The sequence below is a fragment of the Chiloscyllium punctatum genome, chromosome 10 (genome assembly GCF_047496795.1).
Source record: "Chiloscyllium punctatum isolate Juve2018m chromosome 10, sChiPun1.3, whole genome shotgun sequence".
In the NCBI taxonomy this organism is placed as follows: domain Eukaryota; kingdom Metazoa; phylum Chordata; class Chondrichthyes; order Orectolobiformes; family Hemiscylliidae; genus Chiloscyllium; species Chiloscyllium punctatum.
This window is the reverse complement of record NC_092748.1, coordinates 122,991,239-123,016,394: the sequence shown is the minus strand read 5'-3', so window position 1 is coordinate 123,016,394 and position 25,156 is coordinate 122,991,239. Positions and strand designations below refer to the sequence as shown.

The 25,156-nt window shown below is 44.1% G+C and overlaps 1 protein-coding gene across 3 annotated transcripts in view; it reads right to left on the bottom strand.

Annotated features, from left to right (window-relative positions):
- Positions 1–24,916, bottom strand: part of LOC140482523 (E3 ubiquitin-protein ligase MARCHF4-like) — a 237,426-nt gene extending 212,510 nt beyond the window's left edge. For all 3 annotated transcript variants that reach the window (XM_072580079.1, XM_072580080.1, XM_072580081.1), the window contains exon 1: positions 23,615–24,916. In XM_072580079.1, coding sequence (XP_072436180.1) covers positions 23,615–24,013 — 399 coding nt within the window. In that variant the 5' untranslated portion in view covers positions 24,014–24,916. The remainder of the gene's footprint in view (positions 1–23,614) is intronic.
- Positions 24,917–25,156: the final 240 nt, after the last annotated feature.

Sequence of the window (25,156 nt, the reverse complement as noted above, 5' to 3'; positions counted from 1 at the left end):
GGTCATAGTAGGCAATGGACCAAGTGCAGGTAAATGGGATTAGTGTAGTTTGGAATTTGTTGGTTGGTACAGACGTGGTGGGCCAAAGGGTGTATTGTGCTTTTTTAAAATTCATTCATGGGGATGTGGGTGTCACTAGCCAGACTAGCATTTATTATCCCCAATTATCCAGAAGGCAGTTAAGTGTCAGCCATATTGTTGTGGGTCTGGAGTCACACGTAGGCCAGACCAGGTTAGGATAGCAGTTTCCTTCCCTAAAGGACATTAGTGAACCAGATGTGTTTTTCTAACAATAAGGGGATTAAAACTGCTCAGAGTACTCCAGTTGTAGTCAAAATTTCAAAAGGGTCAATGTTCCATTAGCCTTCCTGATTACCTGCTACACTTGTGTACTAGTTTTCTGTGTTACATGTACCAAGTCCTTTATATTGCAGTTTTTCTCAATTTAAATAAATTATCTTCTTTTGTTCTTCATTCCAGTAAAGCTGAAATTGTAAGAGAGTGACTCAAACATTTTGGTGTGTCAGAGAAACAGACAAGTGCAGCAGAGGTAGAAAAACAAATTACAAAGGAGGAAAATGGAGTTATAAAATAAACAAAGGGAGACAGAGAGAGATAGAGAGAGCGATAGAGACAATTGACAATAGACAATAGGTGCAGGAGTAGGCCATTCTGCCCTTCGAGCCTGCACCACCATTCATTATGATCATGGCTGATCATCCTTAATCAGTATCCTGTTCCTGCCTTATCTTCATAACCCTTGATTCCACTATCCTTGAGAGCTCTATCCAACTCTTTCTTAAACGAATCCAGAGACTGGGCCTCCACTGCCCTCTGAGAGAGAGAGATAGAGAGAGAGATAGAGAGAGAGAGGTTGACCAAAGAAGTAGAGAAGAAAGACAGATAAAGAGAAGAAAGAGAGACACAAAAGGAGAGAGAATTTGAATTTGAGAAGTTGCAACTTAGTCAGCAAAGTCAAGTTAATAGGATGAAGATTAAAAAAGAATGTAGTAATGTATATATAAACATGTCAAAACTATGCCAAAGTTTGATGAGAAAGATGTTGAAGCCTCCTTTATTTCATTTGAAAAGTTGACTAGACAGATGGAGTGGTCCAAGGAGTTATGGGTAATGGCAGTTCAAACAAAACTGGTAGGCAGAGCTCGAACAAGAACAAAGAACATTACAGTGCAGTAACAGGCCCTTCGGCCCCCCCAAGCCTGTGCGATCCATATCCTCTATCTAAATATGCCGTCTATTTTCTAAGGTTTGCTCCCTGCCCATTCATGTATCTGTCTAGATACATCTTAAGTGACGCTATCATTCCACCCCAACCACCTCCACTGGCAAAGCATTTCAGGTACCCATGACCCTCTGCATAAAGAGCTTTCTATGTACAGGGGAACCCTGATTATCCGAACGAGATGGGCGGGCACTATTTTGTTCGGATAAGTGGGGCTCAGAGTTTTCCATTAAGTCTACTCCCCGTTCAGGAGATGAGCAGCAGCACAGCGAGCGCGAACCCTTGCTGGCCCCCCTCCAAACCCCGTCCAACACTGCCCCATGCCCGCCCTCCCCATCCAACCCTGACCCCCCCCTCTCCAGGGCAGCCAGACTGAATGCCCACAATAAGACCGCTGGTGCTGCTACTGCCTTTTGGGTGGTGAGTCTCCAAATAGGACACACACACACACACACACACACACACACACACACATACACAACTTCTTACTGCAACTTTTTGACAGGTTCCACTTTGGCCCTGTGCAGGATAATATTAGAGAGATTATCTGGGGAAGGGGGGGTGGTTAGGTAGAACTCCAGGGAAAGTGTGGGAAGAGAGAGAGAGAGAGAGAGCGGGCGGTTAGAGACAGTCTGTGCTCCCCATCAGTCCAGAACTGTTCTCGGCAGCACTTTTAATCACTGTAAACAAAAGACGCCATCGGTGTTGGACACAAGTCTTTGATGTAATGTTTCTGTCGGGACCTCGAGATCTTCAGATAATCCGATTTTGAGATAATTGGTATTCAAATAATGGAGGTTCTCCTGTATATCTCCCCTAAACATTTCCCCTGTCACTTTGAACTCATGAGTCCTCCTAGTAATTGAGTCCTCCAATCTGGGAAAAAGTTTCTTGCTATCCACCTTTCATGATTTTGTAGGCTTCAATCAGGTCTCCCTCAAACGTCTTCTTTCCAATGAAAATATTCTTAATCTACTCAACCTCTCCTCATAGCTAGCACCCTCCATACCAGGTAACATTCTGCTGAACATTCTCTGCACCCTCTCCAAAGCATCCACATCCTTGTGGTAATGTGGCGACCAGAACTGTATGCAGTGTTCCAAATGTGGCCAAACCAAAGTCCTATACAACTTTTGGATGTAAGTTTGCTCGCTGAGCTGAAAGGTTCATTTCCAGACGTCTCGTTACCTTAATAGGTAACATCTTCAGTAGACCTCAGGTGAAGCAATGCTGAAAATTCCTGCTTTCTATTTATATGTTTGGGTTTCTTTGGGTGGGTGATAACATTTCCTGTGGTGATGTTATTTCCTGTGGTTCTGGTTGAAACTCGTGTACGAGAATTCCTAGAGGCATGGCATTCCAACCAGAACTCTATCAATAAACACACCGAGTTAGACCCCATCTACCACCCCTGAGAAACGGAACAGGAAGTGATGTCACCATAGTCCTCCATAGTGCCTTCCTTTAGCACAACTGAGCAGTATATTCTTTGAGCAGTAATGCAACTCCTCCACCCCTTTTACCTCCCTCTCTATCCTGCCAGAAGCATCAATATCCTGAGACATGTAAGGTTTGTGAAGGTTTGTAGCTCAGGTTGAGGTTTAGGGTGTAGGTTTGCTCGCTGAGCTGAAGGTTTGATATCCAGATGTTCCATTACCTGGCTCGGTAACATCATCAGTGGCGACCTCCAAGTGAAGCAAAGCTGTTGTCTCCTGCTTTCTATTTATATCTTTCTCCTGGATGGGGTTCCTGGGGTTTGTGGCGATGTCATTTCCTGTTCGTTTTCTGAGGGGTTGATAGATGGTATCTAGATCTATGCGTTTGTTTATGGTGTTGTGGTTGGAGTGCCAGGCCTCTAGGAATTGTCTGGCATGTCTTTGCTTAGCCTGTCCCAGGATAGATGTGTTGTCCCAGTCGAAATGGTGTTTTTTTTCATCCATGTGTAGGGCTACGAGGGAGAAAGGGTCATGTCTTTTTGTGGCTAGCTGGTGTTCGTGTATCCTGGTGGCTAACTTTCTTCCTGTTTGTCCTACATAGTGTTTGTGGCAGTCCTTGCATGGAATGACAGGACCAACACCCCACGATTCTATGGACTACCAAAAATCCATAAACCAGGAGCCCCCCCCTCAGACCCATAGTCTCACTACCCGGAACACCAACTTACAGACTGGCCAAAGAACTACACGCAAGACTGAAATACCTAGTAGAAGAGTCACAGCACTCCATCCACTCCACCTAGGAATTCCTAAAAATCATCAAAAACACCAAACATTGAAACAATGATCTCATTCGATGTAACAGCACTGTTCACCTCCATCGACATTGACCTGGCAAAAGAAACACTTACCACACTTTTAGAAGAGACCATCACACACACCCCAACCATCAATCTCGTTACCAACGAAAACATCATGAAGCTAGTGGACCTGTGCCTCACCTTCAACAACATAATCTATAAACAAACCAACGGCACATCCATGGGATCTCCGCGATCAGGATTCATAGCAGAAGTGGTAATGCAAAGACAAGAACAAACAGTCCTACCAATCATCAAACCACAAATCTGGGTCCGCTACGTAGATGACACCTTTGTCATCACAAAACGAAACAAGATAGAAGAGACATTTAACATCATCAACAAACCCTCACAGGCATAAAGTTCACCAAGGAGGAAGAAACCGACAACAAACTCGCATTCCTGGATGTCACAGTCGAAAGAAAGGACAACGGAGAACGACAAACCTGCGTATACAGAAAACCGACAAACACTGACCAAATACTTAACTACACCAGCAACCATCCCAACACACACAAACAAAGTTGTATCAGAACACTATTCCAACGAGCCACCTCACACTGCAGCACAGACGAACTTCAGAGGAGAACCACCAACACAACGTATTCAAGAAGAACGGATACTCAAAAAATACAATGAGCAGATTCCTCAAGAACAAACCACGACAAGCAGACCAAACACAGCCAGAAACCCTAACCACCTTACCATACATCAAAGAAGTTTCAGAAATGACAGCCAGACTACTAAGACCCTTCGGAATCCTAGTAGCACACAAACCCACCAACACTCTCAAACAAAAACTAACAAACTTAAAAGACCCAGTACAACCCATGGACAAAACCAGCGTCATCTACAAAATTCCATGCAAGGACTGCCACAAACACTAGTAGGACAAACAAGAAGAAAGTTAGCCACCAGGATACATGAACACCAGCTAGCCACAAAAAGACACGACCCTCTCTCCCTCGTAGCCCTACACACGGATGAAAAAAACACCACTTCGACTGGGACAACACATCTATCCTGGGACAGGCTAAGCAAAGACATGCCAGAGAATTCCTAGAGGCCTGGCACTCCAACCACAAGCCATAAACAAACACATAGATCTAGGTACCATCTATCAACCCCTCAGAAAATGAACAGGAAATGACATCACCACAAACCCCAGGAACCCCATCCAGGAGAAAGATATAAATAGAAAGCAGGAGACAACAGCTTCGCTTCACTTGGAGGTCGCCACTGATGATGTTACTTAGCCAGGTAATGAAACGTCTGGATATCAAACCTACAGCTCAGCGAGCAAACCTACACCCTAATCCTGAGACATTTAATTGTCAATCATGCTCTTCCCTTAACCAAGTCTGAGTAATAGCAATGACATCATACTCCCAAGTACTAATCCAAGCTCTAAGCTAGTGAGGTATTGCCGCACTGTCAGATGAGGTGTCAAAGAGATTATGAAGAGGTTAAACAGGCTATTTTAACTGCTTAAGAATTGGTACCAGATGCATATAGACAGCGGTTCAGAAACACAAAGAAGGAACAAGGTTAGACTTATGCTGAATTTGAAAGAATTAAACATAGTCATTTTGATCAATTGGTGCGTTCTTTGAAAATAGATAGGACCTTTGAGGCTCCAAGAGAGATTATTCTGCTGGAGTTTAAAAACGCACTTCCAGAGATGGTAAGAATTCACGTGGAGGAACAGAAAGTGCAGGAAGTGAGAAGGGCAGCAGAGTTAGCAGATGAATACATGTTGGTGCATAAGAATTTCATCCTGTAAGGGATAGAAGTTAGGAGAAGGGAGGATCCCACATTACTAAACCAAGAGTAGAGAGCACTGGTAAGAATTTACCACAGGTTAAAGAAGCCCAGGAGGGTGGGCAGGAAGTGAAAGACCTCTGGTGTTTTCACTGTAATGGAGTGGGACACAGAAAATCACAGTGCTGATGGTTTCAGAAGGACACTGGATAAAGGTGTTTTCACTGCCAGAAGGGGGACACATAAAGACACAGTAGTGGTCGTTAAGAAAAGGCGCGGTGGGAAAAGATGTGGTAAAAGAAGCTAAACCAGTGGCATTAGTGAAGGTCGTAAAAGAGACCCCAAAAAGAGACAAGGAGCTGCAGGAGAGTACAGAGCCTAGGTAGTGGCTAGGTATGGAGTTAGTACCTGATCTCTACAAAGAATTTGCCTCTGTGTGTAAAGTTTGCTCAGAAAGAATAGGGGAGAAGGACAAGAAGTTATAATTTTGAGAGATATAGAATCTAATCCAGTCGCTGATAGTAAGGGACGAGTGAATATGGACTCTTAATGACCTGGTACCCAAGAGTGTGGTAATGTGTGGGACAGATGAACAGATATTTAACATTCACCTATGTAAGATCAGGTTGGAGTGTCAACTCAAGACTGGGGAAGTTATAATGGGAGTGAGTCATAGAGTGTCAGATCCAGAATTCAGTTTGTTCTTGGGAATGATTTGGCAGGATCCAAGGTGGGAGTGATACCCCTTGTTGTGGAGAAGCCCAAGGAAAACCAAGAAACTGAGAAGTTAAAACAGAAATATCCTGGTATTTTCCCAGATTGTGTGGTAACCAGATCCCACTATCATAAGTCACAGCACAAAGCACGTGAACTACCTGTAAGAGGTCACCTAGGGGTACGAAAGACTCAGGATAAGGTACAAAAACATTGTTAATTGGCCTGGAATACACAAGGATGTGGTTAAGTTTTGCCGTATGTGTCATACGTGCCAAATGGTAGGTAAACCACAGGCGGTAATAAAACCAACACCTTTGTTTCCAATTCCTGCATTTGAAGAACTTTTCACACGGGTTATAATTGATTGTGTAGGTCCCCCCCCAGAACTAAAAGTGGGAACCAGTACTTATTAACCATAATGGATGAGTCTACCAGATTTCCAGAGGCAATTCCATTATGGAGTACCAAGGCAAAAAAGGTTGTAGAGGAGTTGGTAGCTTTCTGCACATGGTATGGGCTACCCAGAGAGATTCAGTCAGACCAAGTGTCAGATTTTACTGCTAGGCTGTTTGAGGAGGTTATGGATAGCTAAGCTATACAGTACATTAGATCCAGTGTGTCTCATCCTGAATCCCAGGGAGCTTCAGAAAAGTAGCATCAGACCTTGAAGACCATATTGAGAGAATACTGTCAGAATTACCTGAATGATTGGGATAAAGGTATCCCATTCATATTGTTCGCTATTGGAGATGCCCCAAATGAATCTAAGTAGCATAGATAAGTAAATAATAGGTAAACAGCGGCAAAAACAAAAACACAGGGACAGGCGACTGTTAAGAGTTTGTGAGGACATTCAGTATTCTAACAACAGTAGGGTAGAAACTGTTTCGAAACCAGCTGTAGAGTGTGTTCAGGCTTCTGTACCTTCTCCCCAATGGTTGAGGTTGTAGAAAAACATTGCCAGAATGGGATGGATCTTTGAGAATGTTGACGGTCTTTCCTTGTCAGTGGATCTGTAGATGGATTCTATAGATGGGAGGCTGGACTTTGTGATTGTCCAGGCCAAGTTCACCATACTTTATAACCGTCTCCAATCTTGAATGGTCCAGTTGCCATACCAAGTAGAGATACATCCAGACAGAATGCTCTCGATGGCGAACTTATAAACTTTGGCAATGGTTTTCGCCATCATGCCAAATTTCCTCAGCTGCCTGAGGAAGAAGAGACGTTGTTGGGACTTTGTAACTAGTGCATCCACATGAAGAGTTCTAGAAAGCTTGTTGTGTATGACCACTCCCAGGAGCTTGACACTCTCCACTTGCACCACCTCTGTGCTGTTAATGTGTAGGCGAACGTGTGTAACATCCTGCCGGAAGTCAATAATGAGTTCCTTGGCTTTGCCGGTATTGAGACCTACATTGTTCTCAGTGCGCCATTTTTCCTGGTCTTCCACCTTCTGTCTGTAGTCTGTTTTGTCACCATGTGAGATGCAACCGACTATGGTGGTGTCATCAGTGACCTTGTAAATGGCATTAATCTGATATTTGGTGACACAGTCATGGGTCACAGTGAGGACAGTAGGGGTTTAAGGAAGCATCCTGGGAGCTCCAATGTGTTGAGTGTTAGTGACAATGAAATATTGTCCCCAATCTTCACTGATTGCGGCCTGTGGGTCAGGAACTGAGGATCCAGATGCAGAGAGTGGGGCTTAGTCCAAGATCACTCAGTTTAGTAATCAGCCTGGAGTGGATAATAGTGTTGAAGGCTGAACTGTAGTCAATGAGTAGGATTCTTATGTAGCTATTCTTGATGTCAAGATTCTCGAGAGAGGAGTGAAGGGCAAGTGATATGGCAGCTCACATTGATCTGTTGGTCCGATAGGCAAATTAGAACATAGAACATAGAACAATACAGCACAGAACAGGCCCTTCGGCCCACGATGTTGTGCCGAACATTTGTCCTAGCTTAAGCACCCATCCATGTACCTATTCAATTGCCGCTTAAAGGTCACCAATGATTCTGACTCTGACACTCCCACAGGCAGCGCATTCCATGCCCCCACCACTCTCTGGGTAAAGAACCTACCCCTGACATCCCTATACCTTCCAACCTTCACCTTAAATTTATGTCCCCTTGTAACACTCTGAGTCATCACACTCATGTTAAGGGCCCCGTGGACGCTCCTTCCCCTTCGGCAGAGTGGCAAGCTCATCCTACAGACAACCCTCTGAAAGTCAAGCAGAGAGAAAAAAAAAATGGACTGAGATAAGAGAGACTATTAAGTATTGGGTAAAAAACTGTATCCCAAAACAATTGTAAGTGTTGCGTGGACTCACTCCTCCCTGGCATACAACGGGTTAGGGAATAGGTAGATAGGGTTGTGAGCTGAAATGAGTGGTCAGCTTTATGTTGTTATGATAATATTGGCGCTAGCTGCCAAGGTGGGTGGGAGAAATCATTTTACTGCATTATGTCAGAATTATGCTAAACTAAAAGGGCATACCGATTGTTGGGTATGTGCAGAGATCCCACACCATGGGGAATCCGGAATTCCTCTCACGGTAATACCATTTACCAAAGAAGAAGTGTACGACATACAACAATTTGACTCGGGCTCAAATGATACAAAATGGGAATATAAGAGGGGTAATTATAACTTTGCAGGATGGTTCCCTCGACCAGTCCCGAAAACCCTGAGTGCTATCGATTGCCTTAGAGATTCCCCCCCCCGCCACCCCCCACCGAAAGGAGCAGTAAATACCACTTGTTTCTGTAATCATAATGATACCGCACCCTTCCAATTAGGAAAATCATCTTGTGTCTACACCAGTCAAGCCACTGCCACGACCATTCCCCAAGTATTGAATGGGACATATTGGGCGGGTGGCTTAAAGGCCTACTCATTTATCCCCAGCGAGAAGTACGTTTGGAGTGGCGGATGTCACGGGAATGGGTGCTGGGACCATCCAGTTCAGATACTACCTCAAAACCAGAAAGGCTGGAGTGGCTGCTGCTACCTTGCCTACATAATTCCCCATTTGAGGCTGTTAGAGAGAGCCCCAAAAATACCTCGGAATAAACAGGGAGGAAGGCGGGTAACCTGGAAATTAACCGAAGGGGATCGCCTCCTTTGGACTTTGATACCCATGTATGGGACCGCTCGAGCAGGAGTAGAAATATAAAAGTTGGCAGCTTCCCTGAAAGAGTTGGCCAACAATACTGCCGATGCGTTGGCTGAAACCCAATCCCACGTAGCAGCCATAACGACCGAAATGATTGCCACTAGACTAACAACCCTTCAGAACAGGATGGCTCTGGATTATATTCTAGCGGAGAAAGGTGGTACCTGTGCACTAATTGGAGAGGAATGTTGTACGTACATACCTGAGGTCTCCTCTAACATTCCTGATATCTCCAAACATGTGCGAGACAAAATCGCCAAGATAAGGGAGGCCGGTAATCAGTACCGGAACAAAAAAGGATGGGAATGGGGGAATTGTGAATTGACTGGTTGGGGAAGGTGGTTAGTCAATCTAGCTATCTATGGATTATTGATATTGGTGGGTCTGGTGGTAGGGTTCAATGTCCTAAAATGGGTAATGAGCCGACTGATGACAACCCTTGGGGAAGAAACCCAAATAAATCATCAGATGCTTTTACAATCAGCAGATGATATGCAACAAAGAGAAAGTCAAAGAATGCTTCTAGAGTTCGAGGGACGAAAAACATAAATGTAAAATGTAAGATTGTGAACCTCATCGCCAAAAGGCGTAAGAGGGCAGAGAATCAGATAATGAATTAAAGGAGACTTAGTAAGTGCAGAAACAACAGTTCGAGAAAAAGAAAAAGGGGGAATTGTGGGAGGTTAGAAATGTAGTTTCTGCAGATGGGGGGGGAAGGAGAACATTATACAAATGGTCGCGGAATTCTTGTAGCATGTAGCATACTTAAGGCTAAGACTTTAATGAATATAGAGGGTCTTTTAAAGAAAATAGTTTTAAGCTAGGAAATAACTATGAAGGGTTGTAGCTGACCACAAAAAGAAGCAGCAGGAGCGTTTCACAATAAAGCTTATAGTATGATAAGAGAAACTGGATAAAAGAACAAGCTGTAACAAACAAGGAACAAAGAATACAGACATACAAGGACAGCAGGATGGCCAGATAAGAAAATAACGAGAGAGAAAAAAACAAGTGAGGTAGTCGGCTTATGATAGGATGGGAAAAGGGAGGCATGATTCCGCAACTTGTAAAGTGAATAAGAAAGCTAACATGCTCTGTTTTCACGTGCATTTCTGCTTGATTACAGAAGCATCCGGTACTTGCAAGGCTGTAATAAATTGTTCTTGTTTCCAAGGCTTTGTCTCAGGCTGATTTGTGAGTGAGTTCTGTTTCTCACAATCACAATCCGCTTACTTTCTTAGAACGCTTTAAAGACAAGAATAGGAGACTATTTCATTGGAGTTTTATGTTACAGGGTTTTAATTTAAAATCGTACATGTTGCGGGTTTAAAAAGGTAATCACAGATGCTCTATTGCAGATTTAACTGATTAAAGTTTAGATGAGGTTTATATGTGTGTGTATATATACACACACACAGGTGCATGGGAAGAAGTTAAGGTGAACTTAGATTAAAGTTATTGGTATATTAGGATAATGTGTTTGAAGAATAGAGAAACAAAAACAATGAAGCCATCTTTTCAATATGTTGATTCATTTTTTTTCTTGGTGGGGGGGTGTTATGAAGATGTGGGTGTGCTGTCCTTTAAGAGAGTTAAAAGCTAGCAGAACTACCTGTAAAAGCACCAAGTGTTCTGAATAAGGTAACAATGTAACACTTGGTCGAAAGCTAGATTAGCTGGTTGCCTGGAAAGGACAAAACAGATTCAAATTAGGCCAATCAGTTTAATTTATACCCCCCCCCCCCCAAAAAACAAATTCTAATCAAGTTTGAATTTAGTATATCTTCAAAGCCAATGATGCAATCCAATGCTTTGGGGGTATAAGACCAGGGAAAATTGAACACTTGGTGGAGAACTGCCAAGCCAATGACATCAACAGACTGCCCGGAGAATAGCTCTCTTAAAGGTACCTTTATCAATCAGTAACCTGTTAAGCAGAAATGCTAAAGAATAAGAAAAGAAGATTCAACATCTGGCTGGTTTTTGAAAAGTTGAATTTTGGTAAATCTTAATCGGCAGTTTTATCTGATTAGTATTATAGAATGGAAAATAAAAGATAGATTAGAGGAAGGAGTTGTAAATAACTGTTAGTTAATTATTCCCTGTTTTACTTTAAGAAATAAAGTTGTTACTTTAACTAGTTCTTGGCCCCTTGAATTTTCACAGATTACTGTATGGAACAAATCTTTTCTGTGTTGCTAGTTTAAATTTAGCAGGAGGGTTTACCCTGTGTCATAACATCTGTTAGTACTTCCTTAACAATTGACTCTATTACAGGTGGCACGGTGGCACAGTGGTTAGCACTGCTGCGTCAGAAACCCGGATTCAATTCCCACCTCAGGCAACTCTGTGTGGAGTTGGCACAGTCTCCCCATGTCTGCTTGGGTTTCCTCTGGGTACTTCTGGTTTCCTGGCTCTGGGTGGGTTCCTCTTCGGAGGGTCGGTGTGGACTTGTTGGGCCAAAGGGCCTGTTTCCACACTGTAAGTAATCTAATCAATACTTTTCCAAAATTAGATGTTAATCTAATTGTACTATATTTACCCACTTTTTGCTTCCCTCCCTTTTTGAATAGGGGTGTCACATTAGCAGTTATCCAATCCTCTGGAAAACAATAATTTTTTTAGAATTACAACACATTATTTGGACTGTTTGAGCAACAAGAAGAGATTAGAAAAAAATTGGATTGTTTTCGCTAGAGCATTGGAAGCTAAGGGGTGATCTGAAAGTGTATAAACTTATGAAAACATAAATAGCTGCTCTGATGAAGTCATCTCAACTTTAAACATTAGCTTGCTCTCTATCTCTATTGATCCTGCCTGACCCACTGTGATTTCCAGCATTTTTTATTTTCAATACAGATTCTAGCATCCGCAATAACTTGATCTAATAAATTTATGAGAGGCATAGATAGGGTGGATAGTCAAGTCTCTTTCCCAGGGTGGAAATGTGAAATTCTAGGAGAAATAAACTTATGGTGAGAGGGGGGAAAGCTTAAAGGAGATAAACAAGCAACGTTTTTTACAATGAGGGTACTAGGTGCCTGGAATGCACTGTCATGGGAGATGGTAGAAGCATATATGAAAGCAAAGTTTAAGAGGCATTTAGACATTTGCACGATTGAACAGAGAATAAGTAAGGTGCAAGCAGTTGGGATTAGTTGAGAATAGCCTCATGGTTAGCACAGACATAGTGGGTCAAAAAGCCTGTTCCTGTACTGTACTAATCCTTGGAGGCAAGCTATTAGGGCCAGGAGACTTAAATGCCTTTCACCCTATTAGTTTGTCTAATACTACTTCATTAGTGATGGTGATAGTACTTAATTCCTCCTAAGTCTTTTGACCCCTCTTGAAATGCTCCCTGTTTCACGCTGTTATGGTCAGCTTGCTTATCCTCCCCATAGCCAAAGCTTTTGTTCACATAGGGAGCAAGAATCTCAAATCTCTCGACAAGCTTGAGACTGAGGCTCCTACAGCACTACTCCTGGAATACCTCTACCTGGCTCCCTCATAGTCACACCCTTCTGTCCCTCACTACTAACCAAATTTCAAGGTAGTGCATCTAAGGGGTGTCATTTTCCCCTGAAACACAGTGTCCAGGTAACTCTTCCCCTCCTGATGTGTCGCAGTGTTTGAAACTCAGACTCAAGGTCATCAGCTCTGACCCAGAGTTCCTCAAGCAACCAAAGCTTGCTATAGATATGATCACTATGAATCATCAGCTCCCACATTATACAGGTACAGCACATCGCTTGGTCCTGCATCTCTCTTTTATTTGCTTAGTTCTTAGTTTGCTTTATTTAATGTTCTACTAATCTTTTAGTTTGCTATCTGTAAATATTTCTCTATTTTCATACAATCTGAAACCATCCTATAGTCACATTAGCAGCTATTATCAACCAATAAACTTACAGTTTTCCTGGTATGTCACTCTTTTTTGTGCTGCGCCCCTGATCCTGGGCTTCAATTTATTCTGTGAAAATAAACTTACAAACTATGAGCCAGAAGAGCCAGCAAAATCAACTCTTCCCCAACAACGTATCCACCACACAGAAAGATGCTGGGCCCTGCTACACAAAGAAACAAACAGTACCAAGCTTTCCAAATGGTTGACAATGTTTCAAATTATTAAGTGTGTCTCCCTGATTGGCCAGACTACAGAAAGTTCTAGAAAACCATCCAAAACAATATAAAAACAGGGTTCACCTGCAGTTCAATCTCTCCCTTAAATCTTCTGGAGGCCTTCAGAGGAGGCCAGCATGGTAGGAGGCAGATACCAGCTGACCATCCAGAAAGAGAGGAAGAAAGCAGCTTCACAGACCCAGAGACACAGAAAGAGACAAAGCACGACTGCATAAATCATTCTGAGACTTGGGAAGTATTGTAACCTTAAGGAGCTAATAGGATTAAGATTAGTGTTGGCAAAAGTGAGGACTGCAGATGCTGGAAATCAGAGTTTAGATCAGAGTGGTGCTGGAAAAGCTCAGCAGGTCAGACAGCATCCGAGGAGCAGGAAAATCCTTAGAGATTAGTGTGTTTAGTATTAAAGATTATTGTAAGTTTGTTCCTAATAAAGATGAATTGTATCCCTGCCCTCCCCTTCACTTTTTTGATCACGCAGCATTGCCCTTTGATGAGAAGGGCACTGCTTGTCACTGGCCACTCTGGTGTTTCCTTTCTTCCTGGTGGTGAAAATTGAATAAAGATTTGTACACCTGCTATCTTTCACTGTGTCTCACACCTACACACACTCCACATGGGTGCTGGAGAAAATATAAGCACTACTGCAGTTAGGCGAAAATGTGGGGGAAATAGAAAAAAAAACAAAAAAAAACAGATTTAGAGTCTCCTTAATTTAGGGCACCGACTCTGTGCTGGCTGGGCACTGTCAATGTGTTACTGCTGATACTAGTGGTCTCTGTGTTTTGAGAAGGAGAGTTTGTTTATAGTCCCTTTTATAGGGAAGATATTTGTTCCTTTCATTTACAAAAAAACACAAAAGAAAAACAAAATGTGAGTGTTTTGCATTGGAACCAATTTGTGTTCATATTGATTTGACCGTTTGGTATTGTGGAACACCAACAAATTCATTCATAACACTCTTGTCAGAGTTGTTGAACTTGTTTAAGGAGGAACTTGACAACATTTCGCACCCGAATAGGCTTCAATTAGAAGTGACCATCAGGTCCTCCAAAGTCAAACTCAGCAGCAATGTTTTTTTTAAATCATTTTTTGTGGGATGTGAGCATCACTAGCTAGCCAGAATGTATTGCCCATCCTTACTTGCCCTTGAGAAGGTGATAGTGAGCTGCCTTCTTGAACCACTGCAGTCCATGTGCTGTGGGTTGACCCACAATTCCATTAGGAAAGAATACCAGGATTTTGACCCAGCAACAGTGAAGGAACGGTGATATATTTCCAAGTGAGGATGGTGAGGGACTTGGAGGGGAACTTGAAGATGGTGGTGTTCCCATATATCTGCTGCCCTTGTCCTTCTAGATAGAAGCGGTCATGGGTTTAGAAGGTGCTGTCTGAGGAACTTTGGTGAATTTCTGCAGTGCATTTTGTAGATAATACGAACAGCTGCTATTGAGCATCAGTGTTGGAGGGAGTGGATGATTGTAGATACAGTGCCAGGCAAAAGTGAGGACTGCAGATGCTGGACATCAGAGTCTAGATTAAAGTGGTGCTGGAAAAGCACAGCAGGTCAGGCAGCATCCAAAGAGCCGGAAAATCTGCGTTTCGGGCAAAAGCTCTTCGGATGCTGCCTGACCTGCTTTGCTTTTCCAGCACCATTCTAATCTAGATACAGTGCCAGTCAAGCGGGCTGCTTTGACCTGTATGGTGTCAAGCTTCTTGAGTGTTGTTGGGGCTGCACCCATCCAGTCAAGTGGGGAGTATTCCTTGTAGATGGTGGACAGGCTTTCGGGAGTCAGGAGATGAGTTACTCACTGCAGTATTCTTAGCCTCTGACCTGCTCTTGAAGCCACTGTGTTCATGAGGTGAGTCCAGTTGAGTTTTTGATCAATAGTAACTCATTGGATGTTGATAGTGGAGCAGTCAGAATTAAGCTTGAGCCATAATTAAGTGTGTAAATATTTCACATGAAAGCCAGGATTCAAGTGAGTAACTGAGATTACAGGCAGCCTACCAGAAATTGGTCCTACAGCGAGAGTAAACAAAGCATGAGCTGGGAAACGGTAGTAGGGAATGCAGGGACTCTGAGGAAGTCAGCCCATGGGACAAATTGCCTCTTGTGTGGAAACCCTAGAGACATTTTGGACTCCTTATTTTAAACCCCTGTTGTCCCTATTCAAGAAGTGTCTGATGGTCAGTGTGAGAGGAGTTTTATTTATTTTCAGTTCCAATCAGTAGAAAAAAAGTTTTCCTCTGAATTTTAAACCCTGTTGTACCTATTCCAGGAGTTCTCAATAGGGATGGAGCTGAGAGGAGTTGATTTTTAGTTTACTTTGAGTTCGAATGAGTAGAGCAAAGTTTACCCTATATTTTGATTCCTTGTTGTCTCTACCCCAAGTGTGTTTGATGGGGACAGGGTCGAGAGAAAGTAATTTTAAGAGTCAAATTTTGAGTTCAAGAGAGTTGAGCAAAGTTGTGGAAACTTTTCTGTTTAAACTATATCTGGATAGTGTTAGAGAGGGTCACTGTGCTCTAGTTCTACATATCTAAGTCTTTGAGAGGCTGCAGCAAGAACACAGCCACTTCCCACAACTTCACAACATCAAAGAGAAATCCTACAAAGCATCTAGCAATAATTTGCTTCATAACAAAGTGGGACAAGTACTCCTTCATTCAACATGGGAGGACAGTCTCAGACAATAAAAAGTGGCCCAGGCTGGCCCTGGATCACAGAACTTAAGAACATGAGAACTAGGAGCAGGAGCAGGCCATCTGGCCCATCGAGCCTGCTCTCCCATTCAATAAGATCATGGCTGATCTTTTCATGGCCTCGGCTCCACTTATCCACCCTGTCACCGTAACCCTTAATTCCTTCATTGTTCAAAACAAACTATCTTCACTAAAAAACATTTAGTGAAGTAGCATCAACGACTTCACTGGGCAGGGAATTCCATAAATTCACAACCTTCTGGGTGAAGAAGTTCCTTCTCAATTCAGTCCTATATCTGCTCTCCTAATTTTAAGGCTATGTCCTCTTGTCCTAGTTTCACCTGCCAGTGCAAACATCATCTCCACATCTATCTTATCTATTCCCTTCATAATTTTATATTTTTCTATAAGATCCTGCCTCATTCTTCTGAATTCCAATGAATATAATCCCAGTCTACTCAGTCTCTCCTCATAAGCCAACCCTTTCAACTCCAGAATCAACCGAGTGAACCTCCTTTGCACCCCCTCTAAGGCCTGTACATCATTTCTCAACTAAGATGACCAAAACTGCACACAGGACTCTAGGGGGTGTGGCCTCACCAGTACCCTATACAGCTGCAACATAACCTCTCTGCTTTTAAACTCAATCCCTTTAGCACTGAAGGACAGAATTCCATTTGCCTTCCTAATTACCTGTTGCACCTGCAGACCAACCCTATGTGATTCAAGGATACTCAGGTCCTTGCTGCAACATTTTTCCATTAAAGTAATAGTCCTTTTTCCTGTTACTCCGACCAAAATGGATGACTTCACATTTACTAACATTGTATTCTACCTGCCAGATTTTTGCTCACTCACTTAAAATACATATGTCCCTCTGCAAAGTTTCACAGTCCTCTGTACACTTTATTCTGTCACTCATCTTAGTCTCATCTCCAAATTTTGACACACTACACGTGGTCCCCAATTCCAAATCGTCTAAATAAATTGTAAATAATTGCATTACCAACACTGATCCCTGAAGCACACCACTACTTATTGATTGCCAACCAAAAGAGCACTCATTTATCCTCACTCTTTGCTTCCTGTTAATCAACCAATCTTCTATCCATGGTAATACTTTACCTATGACACCAGGCATCTTTATTCAGCAGCCTCTTGTGTGGCATCTTGTCAAAGACCTTTTGGAAATCTAGGTACACCACATCTACTGGGTCCTCATTGTTCACTGTAATGTCTTCATAGAATTCCAAAAGATTAGTTAAGCATGATCTGTCCTTCATGAATGCATGCCGCATCTGCCCAATGAGACAATTTCTATCTAGATGCCTTCCTTTTTCTTCCTTGATAATAGACTCAAGCATCTCCCCTATTATAGAAGTTACGCTAACTAGTCCAAAATCCCCCATCTTTTGTCTACTGCCCTTATTAAACACTTGCTATTTCTCCCATCATCTCTTTTAGCACCCTGAAATGCATTCCATCAGGGCCAGGAGACTTGTCTATCTGTAGCTGCATTAGCTTGCCCAACACTACCCCTAGACATTCCATGGCAGAAAACACATAACAAATTAGGAAAGAAGGCCACTAACATAACCACAGCAATAGCAATAGAATGCAGCCTAGGAGATTCCCGCAACTGACCAGCTGAGATTAGATTGCTGTGGGAGAGATTAGTAATCACTTACAGACGAAATAGAAAAGTTAAAGAGCAAGACATCAGAATACAGCAAAACCTGATCTATATGGCTTTTGACAAGGTTCCACACAAGAAATTAGTAAGGAAAATTAAAGCTCATGGTATCGGAGGTAATGTACTGACACGGATAGAGAACTGGTTGGAATAAACAGGCCCTTTTCAGAGTGGCAAGCAGTGATGAGTGAGGTGCCACAGGTTTCAGTGTTGGGGCCTCAACTGTTCACAATGTACATTAACAATTTGGATGAAGGAATTGAATGCCAAATATCCAGATTTGCAGATGACACTAAGCTGGGTGGCAGTATGCTCTGCAAGGAAGATGCAAAGAGGCTGCAGGTGACTTGGACAGACTAACTGAGTGGGCAAATACTTGACAAATGCAATAAAATGTGGATAAATGTGAAGTTATCCATTTTTGTCACAAAAACAGGAAGGTACTTTAGGAAAAGGTGAGGTGCAACAAGACCTGGGTGTCACAGTGGAAAAGTCGATGAAAGCAGATGCAGCAGGCAGTGAGGAAAGCTAATAGCATGCTCTCCTTCATAGCGAGAGGATTTGAGTATTGAGTATCTTGCTGCAGTTCTACAGGGCTTTGGAAAGGCCACACCTTGAGTATTGTGTGCAGTTTGGTCTCCGAGTATGAGGAAGGATGTCTTGCTATTGAGGGAGTCCAGCAGAGGTTCACCAGACTGATTCCCAGAATGGCAGGACTGACATATGAGGAAAGACTGGATGAAAAGGCCTTGTATTTGCTCAAATTTAGAAGAATGAGGGGGGATCTCATAAACATATAAAATCCCAATGGGACTAGACAGGCTAAATGCGGGAAGAATATTCTCCATGTTGGGGAAGTCCAGAACAAGGGCTCACAATCTAAGAATAAGGGATGAGCCATTCGGGACTGAGATGAGGAAGAATTTCTTCAGTCAGAGAATTGTGAACCTGTGGAACTCTCTCCCACAGGAACCTTTTTGGGGCCAGTTCATTAGATAGATTCAAGAGGGAGCTGGATGTGGCCCTTGAGGGTAAAGGGATCAAGGGGTATGGGGAGAGGGTGGGAATGGGATACTGAGATTGCATCATCAGCCGTGATCCTATTGAATGGTGCAGGCTGGAAGGGCCGAATGGCCTACTCCTGCACCTAGTTTCTATGTTTCTATGTGGGACAGTTCCAGTCACAACTGGAAAGGGCCTGTTCTAGTGAGAGGAGAGCTACTGGAGACCGGGAGGCAGCCTCACCATTCATTGACAAGCTGGAACAACATAGAATCATAGAGTCATAGAGATGTACAGCATGGAAACAGACCCTTTGGTCCAACCCGTCCATGCCAACCAGATATCCCAACCCGATCTAGTCCCACCTGCCAGCACCCGGCCCATATCCCTCCAAACCCTTCCTATTCATATACCCAGTCAAATGCCTTTTAAATGTTGCAATTGTACCAGCTCCACCACTTCCTCTGGCAGCTTATTCCATACACATACCAAATACCTCCTGTACTCAATACTCTGGCCAATAAAACAAAGCATACCAAATGCCGCCTTCACTATCCTATCTACCTGCAACTTCACTTTCAAGGAGCAATGAACCTGCACTCCAAGGTCTCTTTGTTCGGCAACACTCCCTAGGACCTTACCATTAAGTGTATAAGTCCTACAACAATTTGCTTTTCCAAAATGCAGCACCTCGCATTTATCTCAATTAAACTCCATCTGACACTTCTCAGCCCATTGGCCCATCTGGTCCAGATCCTGTTGTAATCTGAGGTAACCTTTTTCACTGTCCACTAAACCTCCAAGTTTGGTGTCATCTGCAAACTTACTAACTGTACCTCTTATGCTCGTATCCAAATCATGTAAATGACAAAAAGTAGAGGGCCCAGCACCGATCCTTGTGGCACTCCACTGGTCACAGGCCTCTCATCTGAAGAACAATCCTCCACCACCACCCTCTGTCTTCTACCTTTGAGTCAGTTCTGTATCCAAATGGCTAGTTCTCCCTGTATTCTGTGAGATCTAACCTTGCTAATCAGTCTCCCATGGGGAATCTTGTCGAATACCTTACTAAAGTCCATATAGATCACGTCTACCACTCTGCCCTTATCAATCCTCTTTGTTACTTCTTCAAAAAACTCAATCAAGTTTGTGAGACATGATTTCCCATGCACAAAGCCATGTTGACTACCCCTAATCAGTCCTTGCCTTTCCAAATACATGCACATCCTGTCCCTCAGGATTCCCTCCAACAACTTGCCCACTACCGACATCAGGCTCCCTGGTCTGTAGTTCCCTGGCTTGTCCTTACCACCCTTCTTAAATAGTGGTACCACGTTAGTCAGCCTCTAGTCTTCTGGCACCTCATCTATGACTATTGATGATACAAATATCTCAGCAAGAGGCCCAGACATAGATTATGTAACTAACACCAATTATAATAAATGTATAAGAGATACTGTTACTGGTGTGGTATCCTTCCCCATTAAAATAATCATATTCCCACCTGACTTGCAGAATAATGGGATGAGGGACAGGAAAATATCAGGGAAAACCAAGAGCAGCAGGCAATAGACAAAAGATAAATGAGTTCTTTAAATGAGCTAGCCACAGCAAATGGGGCAGAGATGTCAATGGTCGCTACCCTTGATTTGGCTAATTTAGAAAATAAGCTCAGGAACTCAACCCAACAAGTCAAATAAGCCCAAGATGAATTAAATACAGGCAATCAACATGAGAGCACAGGAGAACTAGTGGAGAATCAGGCGAGTCACCATGTAGTGACCATACTACAGGGTCACGCCTAGATGATTAACCAGATCATCCAGGGCAAAAACAGGGGTGACGATGAGCAACAAAGCAACACAAAGCAGTATCTACACTAACTGGATGATTAAACAGCTCAGAAAGGACCTTGGACAGGCTAGCCAAGGAAAAGTCCCATCCTGGGTTAGTGATGAATAGCTCAAACATTTGTTCCAGGAGAAAACCCACACTAACATCTCTAGCTGCCAGTTGCAGCAGCTCACAAAGGTGTGATATAATGACACTGCAAGAATGCTCTTAGCAAGGCATTGGTATTGTTGCCAAGGTTTCCAATTATTCTGAATAACAAAGTTGAGTTGAGGACCTTTGAAGTTGAAAATATTGGAATTATTAAAAAATAGTATTTGGTTAAGTTACCATGACACCCTCCCATATGCTGTGGAGAGACAAGGGACAACAATTGGGACTACTCTTAAGTAAATGCAGACAAACAGGCTACACCATTGTGCCCTTAATCTATCATTCATGAATTTGGCTCTTCTTATATCTATCTGTGGTCCTAATTGCACTCACCTTGATATACTTCAAGATACTGGCAGTTAGGATTGTAGGCTGAGAAAGATAGCTATCCCAACAATTCAGCACAGTCACTATGAATAACGCTGTATATGCACTTCTGGACCACTTGATAGATAGACCTCCCAGGGTTATCATTATTGTCCCTTCCGTTTTGTTCTAATTACTGAAAGTTATCTTTGTACTTCAATCCTATATGGATTGTCATAACAGGAGTTCCCTTTTTTGTACATTTAATTGTATGATAGGTTTGACCAATGCACACAATGACTTTCACATAAACATGCAGGGTTTCCCTGACAGCACACATAACTAAATTTTAGGTTTGAATTTAATTCGCATCAGGTTTTTCCATTCAAAAGTGGGGAAATGTCGCTATATATCGCTAACTTGGCCAAATAGCAAGAGATGCTGGGTACATTGGCCATATAAAATGCTGAAATCACAAAACCCACACACCAGACACAGTGCAAACACAGCAGCCAGGTGTTAATGATATTAGCATAATGTACAAGGCAACAGCTATCCTGGACTTCATACACCTAACAACTTATCCACCAAACAAAGGAAGGCCGATACAGAAAGGCATCATTAGGGGCATGGATATGGTAAATAGAGAAGGTCTTTTCCCTGGGGTGGGGAGTCCAGACTAGAAGGCATAGGTTTTAAGATGAGAGGTGAAAGATTTAAAAGGGACCTAAGGGGCAACGTTTTCACATGGAGGGTGATGCGTATATGGAATGATCTGTCAAAGGAAGTGGTGGAGGTTGGTACAATTATAACATTTAAAAAGTATCTGGCTAGGTATATGAATAGGAAAGGATTAGAGGGATATGGGTCAAGTGCTAACAAATGGAACTAAAGTAATTTGGTCAGTATGGACTTGTTGGACCAAAGGGTCTTTCCCTGCTGTAGATCTCTATGACTCTTTGACTCTAAGAAGGTTGAGAAGTATTGTAACCTTATGCAGCCAAATAGAATTAAGAGGCATTTATTATTAAAGGTTATTGTAACTTTGTTCCTAATAAAGGAAATTGATACTGGTTTGTGTTCATATTGATTTGACCACTTTGCTATTGTGGGACACCCGAGCAAATTCCTTCACAAAACTCTGGTCAGAGTTGTCTAACCTGTTTAAGGAAGAACTAGACAACAGTATTAATCTGCCCTGCCATCTTCAGGGATCTGTGGACAAGCCGTCCAAGATCCCTTTACTCCTCTGAACCTCCTAGTATCCTGTCATTCATTGAGTACTCTCTTGTCTTGTTACTTTTTCCAAAGTGTGTCACATCATATTTATCAGGTTAGATTCCATCTGCCACAAATTGCCTGTCTGACCAATCCCTCTATATCCTCCTGTCACCTAAGACCTTCTTCCTCCCTATTAACCTAGTCCTCTCTGGTCGATCTTCTGGTCATCCACAAACTTACTTAAGATTACCCCAAATTCTCATCTACATCATTTATGAATATCACAAACAATAAGAGACTGAGCATTGATCCTTGTGGTACACCATTGGACACTGACCTCTAGTCACACAAACAGCATTCTATCACCACCTTCTGTCTTCACATACTAAGTTAATTTTGAATCCAACTTTCCAAGTTACCATCGGATCCGATTACTTTTACCTTCTTTATCAGTCTCCTATGTGGGACTTTCTCAACAGCTTTGCTGAAATCCACATTAACCAAATCACTACCTGCATCTACACACCTGATCACACCAACTTCAATCAAATCTGTTAGATATGACTTCCCTCTGACAAAGACCTCCCACTGACTATCACTAATCAAACCTGGTCTCTTCTGGAATTATCTCCAACAGTTTCCCTACCGTAAGATTCACTGGCTTCTCATTACCTAGTCTATCCCTACCATGCTTGTTGAAAAGTGGAACTAAAGCTGTTGTCCAATCCTCTGGCACCTTCCCTGTGGCCAGGGAGGAATTTAAAAATTGAGTCAGAGCCTCTACTTCCTCCCTTATCTCCCACTGCAGCCTTGGATTCAACACATCTGGCCCTGGGAATTTGTCCACTTTTAAGTCCAACAAGCCTTCAATTCCTCCTCATTCCTAATGCCAATCTGTTCAAGTCCCTCTCTCTTAATTCTGTACCTATATCCTCCTTCTCCCAAGTGAACACAGATGAGAAGTACTTGTTTAACACCGACCAATATACTCTGGCTACACCCACAGATTACCTCTTTAGTCCCTACTGGGCCCTGTTCTTTCCCTGGTTATTCTCTTTCTCTTAAAGTACTTATAGAGTATATTGGGGTTCACCCTAATTTTACCCGCCAGTGTTTATAAGATTCATTTTGCTTTGATATGGTCTCTCCGGTATATCTTCGATGGGCCGAATTGGATCCTTCTGTGTCCTAATGACAATCATTCCTTTCTCATAAAGAAACAGGAAAATATGTTTCCACCGAACCGAGGTTTTTGAAGTTAGCAAGCGGCCAGAGGGAGGATCTCGGAGCTGGAGGTGGGTTTCAAGGTGGAAGTGAAGCTGTAATTGAGAATATTCAGCACTGACCTGCTCGGAGCCCTGGAAACAGATGCGGCACTGAGGAGAGCGACAGCCACTGGCAATGCTGCTGCTGCTTAAAGACACTCCGTCCTCACATTTCCTTCGGTAAGATTCCTCGGCTGATGGGCTCACTAAGGGCATGGGCTGCTCATAGGCCCCGTGTTCCTGTTCCTCAGGGCATTCCTCCCCTGGAGCACCGCCTGCCCGCCACTTGCCCCCTTTCGCAGCCGGGAGCAGTGTGTTGTTGTTGGTCAGGAGCCCGTTGTTGGTCGGCCTTGAGATTCGGTCGTAATTCATCACTGGAGGAGGAGGAGGAGGAGGAGGAGGGGGACGCCGGAGTAGAAAACCTTTTAGGTCACTGAACAACAGGCGGCAGCGGCACTTGAGGCGGACTTGGCGCAACATCTGTGTGTTGTGATCAAACAATGTGCAGCTCAGCAACAGAACAAGCCCTGATCAGGGTTCAAATACAGGCCGCACCGAGCCCGGGGGATAGACCCCACCGACTCCGGGGGATAGACCTCACCCAGCCCGGGGGATAGACCTCACCGAGCCCGGGAGATAGACCTCACCCAGCCCGGGGGATAGACCTCACCCAGCCCGGGGGATAGACCTCACTGAGTCCGGGGGATAGACCTCACCCAGCCCGGGGGATAGACCTCACCGAGCCCGGGGGATAGACCTCACTGAGCCCGGGGGATAGACCTCACCCAGCCCGGGGGATAGACCTCACCCAGCCCGGGGGATAGACCTCACTGAGTCCGGGGGATAGACCTCACCCAGCCCGGGGGATAGACCTCACTGAGTCCGGGGGATAGACCTCACTGAGTCCGGGGGATAGACCTCACCCAGCCCGGGGGATAGACCTCACCGACTCCGGGGGATAGACCCCACTGACTCCGGGGGATAGACCTCACCGAGCCCGGGGGATAGACCCCACCGACTCCGGGGGATAGACCTCACCGACTCCGGGGGATAGACCCCACTGACTCCGGGGAATAGACCTCACCCAGCCCGGGGGATAGACCCCACTGACTCCGGGGGATAGACCTCACCCAGCCCGGGGGATAGACCCCACTGACTCCGGGGAATAGACCTCACCGAGCCCGGGGGATAGACCCCACCGACTCCGGGGGATAGACCTCACCGAGCCCGGGGGATAGACCTCACCCAGCCCGGGGATAGACCTCACCCAGCCCGGGGGATAGACCTCACCCAGCCCGGGGATAGACCTCACTGAGTCCGGGGGATAGACCTCACCCAGCCCGGGGGATAGACCTCACCCAGCCCGGGGATAGACCTCACCGAGCCCGGGGGATAGACCTCACCCAGCCCGGGGGATAGACCTCACCCAGCCCGGGGATAGACCTCACCCAGCCCGGGGGATAGACCTCACCCAGCCCGGGGGATAGACCTCACCCAGCCCGGGGATAGACCTCACCGAGCCCGGGGGATAGACCTCACCGAGCCCGGGGGATAGACCTCACCGAGCCCGGGGGATAGACCTCACCCAGCCCGGGGATATACCTCACCGAGCCCGGGGGATAG